General features: G+C 41.9%; 2 protein-coding genes and 1 long non-coding RNA gene across 6 annotated transcripts in view; 2 read left to right on the top strand and 1 right to left on the bottom strand.

Annotated features, from left to right (window-relative positions):
- The window catches only part of Rab3-GEF (Rab3 GDP-GTP exchange factor), a 127,215-nt gene extending 122,045 nt beyond the window's left edge, over nt 1–5,170 (top strand). For all 4 annotated transcript variants that reach the window (XM_065452746.1, XM_065452747.1, XM_065452744.1 and 1 more), the window contains 3 exons: nt 784–856; nt 1,220–1,266; nt 4,850–5,170. In XM_065452746.1, the coding sequence (XP_065308818.1) occupies nt 784–856; nt 1,220–1,266; nt 4,850–4,927 (198 nt within the window). In that variant the 3' untranslated portion in view covers nt 4,928–5,170. The remainder of the gene's footprint in view (nt 1–783; nt 857–1,219; nt 1,267–4,849) is intronic.
- Nucleotides 5,171–9,251: 4,081 nt separating this feature from the next.
- LOC135918993 (uncharacterized) lies at nt 9,252–10,861 on the bottom strand. The gene is made up of 3 exons (XR_010569841.2): nt 10,660–10,861; nt 9,711–9,822; nt 9,252–9,528 (listed from the first exon to the last, which is right to left on the bottom strand). It is a non-coding gene; the product is annotated as an uncharacterized lncRNA (long non-coding RNA).
- Nucleotides 10,862–11,614: 753 nt separating this feature from the next.
- Nucleotides 11,615–12,841, top strand: LOC135918992 (mediator of RNA polymerase II transcription subunit 22-like). The gene is made up of 2 exons (XM_065452723.1): nt 11,615–12,192; nt 12,602–12,841. Exons 1-2 carry the CDS (start codon nt 11,983–11,985, stop codon nt 12,818–12,820), a joined length of 429 nt encoding a protein of 142 aa, XP_065308795.1. The 5' UTR covers nt 11,615–11,982; the 3' UTR covers nt 12,821–12,841.
- The last annotated feature ends 252 nt before the right edge of the window (nt 12,842–13,093 follow it).

Below are 13,093 nucleotides of genomic sequence, written 5' to 3'. Positions count from 1 at the left end.
TAGGCAGATGGTAATAGAACTAGCAAAGATCATGAAGTGGCTATGCAAGCAATGTGTATTCTGCACTGTGAGCTCCATCAGTTTCAAATATTCTCCATGGTAGAATCTGTTTGCTGCATCACATGTGAGGTTTTGTTGTATTTTTAGCCTGTCCTCCTTGCATCATTACACCATTCGGTCAGGCTCTAAATGCATGGGACTGTAACGCCAAACAGACTACTTGTTATCAGTAAATACAACACACTTATTCAAGCAAACAAATACACTTTTGTATTATAAATGCACAGAAACACATTAAAATTATTACTATTGAGTTATCAGGCTGCAGTGAAATTACTGGAAAATACAGCGTATTTTACATCTTGTTGATACCTTTCTCTAAATCTTTTACAGCCTCCATGAATATTTTGTGTATTCATCACAATCATAAATAAAAGACATTAGACAGCCATTATATTTTAATGGGAACATGCTTTCTTAGGCTTCTCTTGTTAAATAGTCACTAAAAGACCACCTTTTTCTAACAATAAGTGTGTCCATAAATTTACAAGTGGCTGTTCTCTAGTACAAAAATGTCAAGTTCTTTTGCAGACTTAGCTAGCTGCATGTACTATATCACTTAAGTGCCCAGAAAAAAAAAAAGATGTATATACATATATTGTGTACTACGTAGTGCAGAAAATATGTAGCTTTTAAACAATACTCGTCTAATTTAGGATGTTGCTGACATTTCTTGCGTGCTTACTCGTATTTCTGATATTGAGAAACTGTTCACTTTTTCAGTTCTTTGTAAGGATAGAAAATATCAAGAGATGCTACACTCAGAAAGATATCATCTTTGTACTTGAAGAATACAGTAAGTACACGACAAACGTGAAATGGTTTTCGCGCACTTTTGACAATTTTATATATTGTTCAGGTGTGCCTTCCTTGATATTATAGGAAAAAAATCATGTCAGTGACTTTTTTCTATGCATGCTAGAATATGAAAATGAACATTCTTTTATGATGCTGATATTTTGGAGCACAGGTACTTTTCTTTTTTTGCTCTGTAGTAATACTTCTTTTTTTTTTTATATCAAAATGAGGCTGGCAAATTTATTTTGTGTGCCAGTGCAACTTGAACAAAGGTGCCTACAGTAATGTCATGGTACAGCTACCCTGGTATCTGTGTTTATTTGCAAAATGTGACCCTAACTAAGCCCTTCTTCTCTTGCAGACCCTAAGACTCATCGTATTATTGAGAGGAAGTATGAGTCTAAAATGGTAAGTAGGTAACTTAGTAACTTCCATGAAAGTCGCACATTAAGACTTGAAATTATTGCTATGACAAACAGCGCAGCATTCATTTGAACATGTGATAAGCCAGTTTGCATTGTTAAAGTAGCAGCCACACTGCAGTCTTTGCTGCATTCTGTTCCTCTGAATATGATGTATGCAATCGCTGCATAAGGCTATCACTTGCAAGAGGTTGTTGTAAAGGTAAAGTGCATTGATCTTTCCTCATGATTTTGCTTTTATCTTCCTCACTATAGCTTGTGCTCAGAGACACAAAAGCAATCCCTTGTAATATGAGCTTATTTCCTAAATTTCGAGCTCTGGAGCACACCTGAACAAACAAACAAACAAGCAAACAAGCAAGTAAACACACAAACAAAATACATTTTGGCTGCTGTAAATCTAAACAAGACAAAAAGGGGGTAAGGAGAAGGCGGGACTTGAATTGATTAACAGTGGGCAAACAAAGGGAGTCTCAGTTGTGATCCAGCGTTTCAACTATGGAACTTTTCTTTGACAAAGACAAGTTTCTTTGTTTGCTATGTGTTGAGGCTTTTCTTGTTGTCACTGTGGCTGACTGTTGTAATAATGCTGACTAATGCTGACTGCCCAAGCAGACATACATTTAAGGTTAGTATATGCAATGGTAATTTATCTTCTAAACTGGTGCTAAAATGCTTTGATAAAGAGATGTGGCATTATTGCTGCCTGCTTTAATTCAACTGTAATGACTGCCCTGAAGCGAATAATTGAAATGCTGGACAGTGAAACCTATTTAACTGCTCATTGGGCATTGACATTTGTCATGCGAGCGATGTCTGCTTCTTCCAGTATTGCACCTGAGAAAGCTTCAGTTTTTATGTTTGCAGAAAAAAAAAAGATCAAGAGGTGTTATGAGTGCAATTGCTAATCACAAGGCCTAATGCAAATTTTCTGAATGTGTGCCATATTTTATGCTATCAAGCTTTCCAGCCAGACGGGCAGGCTTTCATGTCTGGAAATCAGCCACTAACTCGGATTCCTTAATGCCATTCCTTAACAGCACTTCAGCAAGATAATGGTGGCAGTGCTTACACTTGAGGCAATGTAAAAGAAAGCTATGTTTTGCTGCACATTTCTGTCTGCTCTCAAGGTCATTTTGTTCACTTCAAATCATCCTAAAGGGAATAATAGCCAGACAAAGGGCTCATGCTCATTATCTGCAGATACTTCCCTTGTATTCAATACTGGATGAATGGAAAGACAATGGAAGGATTAGCAGCAGTTAATGGGCAAGCCACTGTACTTTCAGAAACGCTAATCCTCCCAATTACTTGTTGACTGAAACAACCCGCAGCTTTTGCCACATTACATGAGATTGGGGAGTCAGAGGTGTACCATTGTGCATACCATGGCAATCACTTTTTATACTACCGCATAAAATTTGTATACACACGAAACTGTTGCTTTTTGGCATTTTGTGACGTCGACACTGGTGTTACAAATTCTTCACCTGCTGCAGGCGGGTTGGGCTTGTCCACACTGGAAGATCATTTTCATTAGAAAAGATTAACTTAGTGTGGCCCCCTACTCTATTTCTCAATTTAATGCCAGCATCGAAAATTCAGTGGGCCTAAGTACTGTAGAGCGACTGCTGGTTGTGCGCCAATTTCATAATCAGCTGGAGGCACAGCACCATTGCTGTGAAGCCATTTCTAAGAGCTAATGTCACATGCATGTCATGCATTGTTGTCAAGCCACAGCACTCTGACGGACAGCAGCAGGGAAAGCAGTAAATACTGAACTATCAAAAACATTTGTTGAGCTTTACCTTGTGCTGACAATTGAACTGGGTTACGTTTGTAAATATTTGAATACCGATGCATGCATTATTCTAAGGAAGGAAAAAAAATAACGAAGTGAGGCCATTAACTCTTTTGTTTCTACACCTATAGAAATTGATCAGTTTGGTCAACAGTTTTTCTATGCTGTTATACATGTATGTTGAAATTCTTCTACTAGCAACATCAGGCACCCTCTGAAATGATGACTGAACTTTAGCTGTTTGTCAGATTTTACAATTTTGGGCAGATTGGGAGCTCAGAAGAAATAAAACTTTGACTGGAGGTATCCTTGAGGTTATTCTCCAGTGCTTCAAGCATTTCTTCAACACAAAAACTCAAAATTTGTGCTTTGGTCGAGTCAGCAAGATCATTTTTAAATGACAGCAGCGAAAACACAGGGGCTTCTTTCGGGTTGTCATTTTTCTGATCAGACATATAGGTTATTTTAATGATGCCTCAAACAATAGTATACGCTCAAGAGTGCATGTTATTTTGATAATTGTGTTCGGCTAATATCAAAAACAACTTCATTTTAGCCCTCATGGGTCACTTTTATTCATCAGCACTTCAACAGCATATGCACAAATTATTATGAGCAGTCCTTCCCGTTGTGTAGAGTTTTCATCCATAAAAAAAGGTGCAGTCGATTATAGAGTGACCTTCGACCGAAGCTTGACTAGCTGTCCAAGCTCTTACGTTTTGAACACTGCCTATTTAAGTGCTCTTATTCATTACTGTACAATATTGTGCAACATTCCACATTACTGTACAGCACCATACAGGAACTGAACAATGCATATGGAAGCTCCAGTGCCAGTTGAACGCACACTAGAACCCTTTGCTTGCCCATAAAAGTTGATTGAATGAATTAATCAATTATGAAGAGGCTTGTGCCTGCTCCCTCGCCAGACAAATATTGTTTGTGGAGCCTAAGAATGGAGGAAAAAACAAACCAGTGCCTGATGCAATGAGTAAAAGCAAATGCTTTCTGTACAATAGGAACTTACCTATTTTCACATTCGCAAAGCTACTGCCTTCCCACATAGCATGGGCAATACTATGACTAGTATTCACGTGAACAAATCCTCATAATAATTTTTTTTTTGTGTGTGTGTGATCTGAACTAAAGAAATTGGGAACTAGAAACCAAGTGCAATTTCTTTTTTTTAAATCTTGGGACATAAACTAAAAATTGCAAATTATGACTTTCATTCATGTTCCTTGAGGTGCTTCTTTGAAGTTTCACATAACAATTGTCAAAAATTGTCTGAGCAGTTATTACTGCTATTCATCTATTGAAAACACCAGTCATCAGGCTATAAATTTATGTATCGTAATCTACGTTGTGACCATTGTGTCGTGAAATGAAATAACAAAACATAATGGCGTTGTAAATTAGCACATTTCTCACGGTAATGAATGAGTTAAAGGGCGTTCTATATGCCACTAAAACCTTGAATCAGGCACCTGTTTTGAGGTTATCAGTCATCAGTCTTACTTTTCACTCTTCTTTACATGCTCTCGAAGCAGACCTCATTGTAGGGTTGCAGGTATACGGTATCATGTAATTCTGGCTAACACTTCACACAATTATAAAGTTAATGTCATTCTTGTACTAGCAGCATATGTTATATACAGTGCATGCTGCATCACATTTCAGTATTTGGCCTGTTTAGAAGTCCTGGTGCCTCCTAATGCTACACCATACATTGAAGTCACTTTTTTTAATCTTGCTTTTTCTTTTTCAGGCAAATGATATATGCTATGCAGTTCTCTGTGTTTTTTCATACGTTGTTTCTGGTGATCCCCGGCCCAGTCATCCATGAACTCTACAAAGTTGCAAGAAGCAGAGTTTGCATCGCCGACAACAAGGCGTTTATATTATATATATATAAATATATATATATATATATACTTAGCAAAAGGACACTGTCGCAAGTTACAGATGTGTCATATAATAGTTTCAGGCTTGCCAGAGTCATGAATATGAGTGTTGCATGGTCTGGAGCGGACTAGCTCCTGATGCTATTGTACTTCAAAATAAAAGCACATTGATGTTACCCAAACTAGTTTTGCCCTTGTTTTGGTACTGCAGACGGTGTGATGCAGTTGCATATTTTACCAAAAAAGTACCAGCTTTTGTTCAGGCCAAATAAACAAACCTCGGTTTCCGATTAGACAATTTTCACAGAATTTGAAATCCAAAAGGACTGATGTTGCTCTTATAGCAGATCTTCTGTGTAACTTTTACTTGTTTATTGTATTGGTTAACATGGTACCGATTTGGAACAGTGAATTCATGGCAGTCAGCTGGGCACCAAAGAAACAAAAACAAGAAAAATTGAGAAACAAATTAGCATGTGCAGAAGGGAATATGGCTAAAGGGAAAATGAGACATCCACCTGTTCGTAGCAATTGCTACAAAGGAAACCCAACGGGTCTTGAAAGAAAAGCCTCATAGTTGAAGAAAAATTCGTCCTGGTCCGGGACTCAAGCCCGGAACCCGGGACCACCGCCTTTCCGGGGAAGTCGCTCTACCATCTGAGCTAACCAGGCGGCTAGCAGATGGCAGGGCGAAGTCGAATTTGTCGACAACACGAAGCAAAGACAAGAGTTTGACATCCACCTGTTCGTAGCAATTGCTACAAAGGACAAAATTCAAATTCGACTTCGCCCTGCCATCTGCTAGCCGCCTGGTTAGCTCAGATGGTAGAGCGGCTTCCCCGGAAAGGCGGTGGTCCCGGGTTCCGGGTTCGAGTCCCGGACCAGGACGAATTTTTCTTCAACTATGAGGCTTTTCTTTCGAGGAACCTGTATGGGTTTCCTTTGTAGCAATTGCTACGAACAGGTGGATGTCTCATTTTCCCTTTATTCATTACTTCTCTCCACCTTGCGGGTTTCCGCAGAAGTACTACGTCAAGGGAATATGGCACATAGAATCACCAATTGTACCCTTGTGATCTAAAAAGGAATGGAAGCTCCCTGTCAGTAAGGTGTACTGATGGTATGTTTGTGATCATTGCCCAGCCGGGCTATCCCTGATTCCTTGGCAATTTTGCAAGTAGTTTGATTCATGTTTGTCTCAAAAATGACACACTTCTGGGACAGTGGTCCTATAGCTGAGATCACTACCCAAAAGCCACACAGAACTGTAAATGTTAAGATTATACTCGCAATTAAAGCTTTTCATTGAGGCTGCATGGTATCTGGCTGATGTATTTCCTGCTGCATGTTGAAGTAGTAACATAAACTACACTTTCAGTGCTATTTGCAAGCATATTCTTATGTTTCACTGTACGCATTTCCCTATTTTCCATAGAAAAGGATTCACAGTGTGAACTGTGTGAATGGACCCAGTGGCTACACCACTTCAACATGTATAGTATATACAGTCTCACTAGCACAGTATAAATCTCAATATTTCAACTTTTAATAGAAGTCCTTTTACCCAAACATATGTTGAAATTTTGATTGGTTAGCTTTGTAATGTATTTCAGTACATTACCAGTTTAATTTGTCTTTCAGTTAATCTTAAACTTTTTAGCTGTGGCTGATAAGAAGACGTGTGACCATGTTTATTATACATATAGATACATACATACGCCTGAGAAATTTCGTTGTCGCGAAAATTCGTTGTGATATTAAATACACAAGTGACACATGACTCGCTGATGCAAAAAGCAAGCTCCTAGAGAACGGATATATAAAATTGAGAGAAATTTCAACTAAATTTCATGAACGTTGATTCTAAGATGTTTTTCCTTCAAGCCGAACAACGGCGGCAGAATAAGAAAAAATGATTGATGGTTTCATCTACAGCACAGAATGGGAACAGAGGGGAGGGGACGGTGCCAGACCAGCCAACACATAGAATAAAGAACAACTTTAGAGAAGGGAAACTGTACCTTTGGCAGTGGTTCGAAAATAAGCAGCGGCAGCGCATGGAACTAACTTTCGGGGACGCCAGATGACGTTGCTCAATCCGGAAGCGGAAGTGCAAACTTTTTTTTTTTAGCGCAAAATTCAATATGGCCGTTTTTTGCCGGTCGCGTACGCTGGTACGTGCCGTGCTTGCCCTGCAGGCTATGCGGCATGCCTCAATGCCTTCGCTGCCGCTTAGCTGGTGCGTTCTAATTGCCAAGAGCCTCTACTGACGCCCATACAAACAAGCCACAAGTGAGTGAACAGAACGCGCGACTTTATTGGCAGAAGACAAGCAGTGTACATCCTCGTGCAATAGCAGAAATAAAATTTGCATGTCGAGATACGCTGGAATCATTGACGCGAGCTCGTAAACGGCTCACCGTCGTCGTCGCACGTGGTGGTCAGGTTAACGAGCAAGAACCAGCAGCGGAAACATATTGGACAGAGTGTGCCACTTATTTGCAGCGACAGTCGCCGTTAAAAATGCCCAAATTGCATTGCGAAGCAATCGGGAGACGCAGGCATCTGCTGCCGCAGCCTACACAGCGACATGGGCTACCCCAGATTTTAGCCGTTCACTCCTTTCCAACCTGCACGTTTCTTTTCTTTCGGGGGCCGCTAATGTGTGGCTCACACTTGGTGTCTCACATTGTCTCGCTATGGACAAGTCGCTTTCGTGGGCATCGCCTCCATCAGCTACTTTTGCGGGCCTTTCCACCCATGTAGCTATCAACTTCATACGCATCGGACTATGTAAGCACGTATGCTGGTCTCCGTTCATGCCTAATCGCGGCCGAGAAAGGCCAGAGGCACAATATGCCCATTGCTGCAGCAGGAAAGCGCGAACGGGGAGCACGAATCACGGTGCATGAAAATTGGGAGTCTATGTCGCTGTGCAGGCTGCAGGAGCGAATGCTTACTTCGAGAGGCTGCTTCCCAGTGCAACCGACCAGGCAGCAATATTCGAAAAACATAAAACTGCGACCGTAACCAAGTGACATAACAGCAAAATTAAACAGCAATCAGTCACCGCTTGAGGTTGACAATACATTATACATTGGCTACGAACCATCTTACAGGCATAATGCTTGCCTTTGTCACATGTGGTGGTCTGGTAACGAGCGACAACCTGCGGTACAAACAGATTGGACAGAGCCTTGCACCTGTTTGAACCAACAGTTGCCGTTGAAGATGAGCAACTTCCATTGCGAAGCAATCAGGTGACGCAGGCATCTGCTGCCGCAACCAACACAGCGACATGGACTACCCGGCATTTTAGCGTTAACTCCTTTCCAACCTGCACATTTATTTTCTTTCGGGGGCCGCTATGTGTGGCTCACACTTTGTGTCCCACTTTGTCGCAATGTGGACAAGTCGCTTTTGTGGGCATCACCTTCGGCAGCCATTCTTGCGGGTCTTTCCACCCATACGGCTATCAACTTCATACACTTCGAACCATGTAAGCACATATGCTGGTCTCCGTTTTGAGCAAATCATGGCCGAGGTAGGCCACAAGCACAATTTGCCCATGGCTGCAGCAGGCCAGAACGAACGGGGCGCACCAGTTACGGTGTGTGTATACTGGGAGTCTATGTCGCTTTGCGGACTGCAGGAGCAAATGCTTACCTCGAGGGACTGCTTACCAATGCAACTGACCAGGCCCCCACATCTGTAACACAGTTACCACAACCAAGTGTGGCAGCAAAACCAGATTCTGCAATCAATCACTTCACTGTAGCTTGCACAAAGACCCAGGCTATCAAGGAAGAGGAGCAGTCATCAACGAGACTAGGAATATGGAAAATGAGAAAGCTTGCATTCAAGAGAGAAGCCACTCTGCTCTGCAAGCATTGAAGGCTAAAAACACCAAGAAAAGTAAAATGGTGCATAGCACATGTGCATAGGTTAATGCAAGACGCATGCCGATGCTGCATCAGCTATTTCAGGAGAGTAATTGCGCATGACAACATACACTAGAAGATACTGCTACAGATATGTTAGGCTGCTAGACAGTGACTGGTATTAAGTATCAGCGAAATATCCAAATATAAAGGTTGACCTTTATATTTGGATGAGGATGAATAACCTCTAACAAAAATGGGCAATGAGAAAGCTTGCATTTATAGAAGAAAAATTACACTTCGCACAAACGGAATTAACATGGCTTGGAAGCTGATTAAGGACGAACTGATGAAACTCAATCTTTTGGCCAGCGTCGTCCGTGCTTGGTCAGATGTTGCAGGTGCATCTGAAGACGAAGAATTTCTAGAAAGTCCTTTTTGAGTTACTTGGATGACTCAGCCAAATGTCCGTGCTGGTGGAATGGTGGCTGAAGCTCTTTGCAGTCTTAACACAGTCCTTTGCAGACTTGATATCTCATCCATATTCTTGTGCATGTGCTTCTTTGTTCTTGGTGTAAAAGCCTTGCAAATTCGGCTCCAGCCCCTTCCTGTTGGTGCAGATAGGAGCTCCTGTGATGACCAAGATGTCCTTGGCATAGACTCTGTTGGGGCAAAACGGTGACACGTGAGATATAGCACAGATTAGCCAAATTTATGTGGGTTTTATATGTTCGAACCAATTATACTGAACCATATATATGAACAAACATTCATATCTGCTGCAAACGGCAAGCCAATACAGCATAGATCAAACATATTTATTTCTGAACCATATGTTGTTTACCTTGTAGTAGTAGCCAATGTCCACACAATGACCTTGTCGTAGCAGGCAGCAGCTTCTGTTTAGTGCGTGGAGTGTGTTGCTTTATACTGGTGCCGTCCTCATTACTGCATGTCTGGAACAGAAATTTTGACTGAATCAGAAATTGAAAAAGCAAAGTTTTGCAATATGAAATGCAAAAAGGTGTGACATATATGTTGTAATGATTTGCGACTACAGAACACATGCAAATGTACACTGTCTATTCTAGGGTGCTTAAGCAGCATGTTAAATAAATATTGCTATTGCCCATAAAATTGATGTCTGCCTAACTACAATGCATGTCAACAGCGCAAGTACTATTAAGATCACAAATGAGAACATTTGTGGGTTCATTTATGCTCTAGAAGTGATCACACTGCTAGTTACTCAAGCAAATGCATGAAAGTCATGAAGCTATTAGAACTGATGCATTATTTTTCTCCACGAACGTGATGCACCGCTTCACTACTGCAAAAATAAATGCCCTACGGTAAACCAATCTGAACAGCAAGAACATTTGGAACCAACAAGTACGAAATATGGGTATCATGCTTGCAACTGTTTAATACATTAAATTCTGTACTTTCACTTCATTTTACCAAAGGATTATTCGGTTTTGTGGACGAAAGACGTTGCCAGCCGACTCGAAAAAAAGTTTAATCTGTATGTTGATAAGGCTACTCAGTCACCTACAACCACGGCTACAATAACATGAAAAATGAGACGCGCGTTCCGATATCGCTCTTTCTTTCCTGGTTGTGTGTGTAAACCAAACGACAGCCTCGCAAGTAAAGGTTTATTTAGGAAACAGCAACTGAGATCCTCACTGCCCATATGTAATGCAGGATCTAGTTCGTTAACTTGTGCCCGCCTGGAAGGTAATGAGACAGATATTATATAACGATTGAAGCAGCGGTGTTAAACGACTCACCGTTATTGCCGTTGTCAGCCGCAGCAAAATCCAGCTCCCGTTTCGATGCAGACCTGTTCCGAATGGCTCACGACCGAAACCCAACTGCCGGGCTTACATGTCCGCTTGCAAACACGTAACTTCACCCCAAGTTACATAGAAGTGCAAGAAACTAGTTTTAGAAACAAAGAAGCAACCAGTCTTGAGTGTACGAACGAATGAATCCGTGCCGCCGTGCACTCGGAAATACCGGTAAAAATTTTAAATCCAGGCCAGAGGTCACGTGAAAGATCGATGATGCTGAACGCTATTTGCGTTCATAATGGCGAAGAAACAATAAACTTACTAACAAAGAGTACAATATCTAATTAGCAATGATAATTTTGCCCTGTTTTTATGTAAAAGAAAATGCTTCGGTAATTGTAAGAGAAAGTTTGTAAGATAAAATTGCGCTTATTACGACGCCTCTACCGGGAAATGTTGGAACTAACGAACGAATCCCGAGGTGATGCTACTAGGTCGGCTTTGTTAGCAGCGGCGCGCGGTCGATTTTTTCGCCCTCTGTGGCCATTAGTTGAACTTGAGAGTGTACGGGGCCTGGCCAACACCATCTAGGTGGCGTTGGACCAGCTCTGTAGCGATGAACGCAAAATCTTTTTTTTTTTTCGAACACGCGCAGCGAAATATTCATGGCACCGAGGAAAAAGTGCTCGAAGTCGTCACCGAGAAATACCATCGAATAAAGAACGAAATACCTCGGAGACGAGCAACAGCGGAAGGCTCAGCCCGTCATCCACCCAGAGTACAGTGGCTAGAAATTGTACCCGGAGTACGAGAGGGAACCCAACCCGGATCTAGAAATACTGCAAAAATAAAATTATTGCGTGCATGTTATTTGTACGTGCACCATTTTCCTAACCAATATGACCCAAAACGTTTCCTCAGAGCTCGGATGCTCCTCCATAAGAGCGCGTTGCATCGACATCACCAACGCGGCTTGGCGGCTTTGTTTCATGCTGCCGATAAAGCCGTGATACTGTGTTCTATGCAGCCGGTCTGGTCCAAGAAAGACCCTCCGCTGGGAATGAATGTGTCGACTTCGCATTTGCAGCCGTGATTTGGCTTAAAAAATATAGGAGCAAAGACTCTGATTCGCCCTCGTATGTCTACTACGCTGAAGCTACGCGCCATTACATAGGAAGCAAGCAAGCTGCTGCTCTTCGAGTCGTGCTGCGATTTGTGCGCGATCTACTTTGCCGCCGCCAAATCGTCCCTTCTCAAAGTCTCTTGTACCTTAATTAGTGGACCAACTTCTTGACATTACTTGAGTAGTGTACATGCAAGATGGCTCAAGCAAAAGGACTTAGTCAAAGCAAAGAAGCCCTGTTGAAATCTTACACCAAACAACTCAAGGATGACATCAAATCTATGGTCGACAATTTTACGGAAATCATCAAATCTACGCGTGTGCCTCTTGAAGAAGAGGGACAGGTATTGAGACCTCTGCAGGGAATTCAGGACCACTATGAAATGACCGTCCGAGCTGCAAACATTGTAAGTACGTCACCAATCGGCTCTACGGGTGCAAATCTGAAGTCCTTCAATAAAACTTGGTGCTGAGCTAGTTGGTGATGCATTCTTTAAAACTGATGGTAGCGCTAAAAAGGATGGACACACGGTGAAAAGACACGACGACGGGGAAACGCTACTGACAACTGGTTTATTTTTTGAAAAAGGTTCAATATTTAAGAGAATCACAACACATGCGCACAACCGAACTGCGTGTGTCCGTCCTCTTTAGCGCTACCATCAGCTTTAAAAAATGCATCACCAACTAGCCCAGCACCAAGTTTTATTGAAGGACTTTAGATTTGCACCCGTAGAGCCGATCCGTAGAGACCATCAGCTTTAAAGAAAAAATCTGCAGTGCATGTGGTAATCCCTTGACTTTCCTTTTTCTTAGGTCCGCGCTGGAGAGTCGTTGATGAAATTAATATCAGACATAAAACAGTACCTGATCCTCAATGACTTCCCGTTTGTGAATGACTCCATTGCCCAGAACAGCCAGCGCTACTGTGCTTTTCAAATGGACTGTGATCAGCGGTTGATGGCACTACGGGACGACATGGCTGCTGAGTTGTACGACCTTGAAGAAGAGTACTATTCGTCCTGCTATAAGTAATAAACTTCACAATTTCCTGCAGTTGGTAGCAATGGTTGTGGTCGTCAAAAAAAAAAGACAATAAATAAAGAAACTACCGCAAGATAAAGGCGCGGACAATGTGTGTCTGCGCCCTCGTCCACTTTACGCTGGTTTACAAATTCCATAGCTTCGGCCTGGCCTATTCTGCCTTTCCTGCTGCACGTCTGCGTATCAACTGCGCGCACGAACTTTGCGTGTGTTGTGCAAGTGACCACATTAATGAAGACTGGCAGCAAGTCGCGCACTGTCTAT

Source organism: Dermacentor albipictus, chromosome 3 (assembly GCF_038994185.2).
Source record: "Dermacentor albipictus isolate Rhodes 1998 colony chromosome 3, USDA_Dalb.pri_finalv2, whole genome shotgun sequence".
Lineage (NCBI taxonomy): Eukaryota > Metazoa > Arthropoda > Arachnida > Ixodida > Ixodidae > Dermacentor > Dermacentor albipictus.
Note: the sequence above shows the minus strand (reverse complement) of the source record. Positions and strands in the feature narration are given on the sequence as shown.

What these genes read in the sequence shown, in the direction of transcription:
- LOC135918992 (XM_065452723.1), top strand. Translation starts at nt 11,983, where the DNA reads ATGGCTCAAGCAAAAGGACTTAGTCAAAGCAAAGAAGCCCTGTTGAAA. An exon ending in CCGTCCGAGCTGCAAACATT is followed by an intron (nt 12,193 to 12,601) that starts GTAAGTACGTCA and finishes CCTTTTTCTTAG; the next exon opens with GTCCGCGCTGGAGAGTCGTT.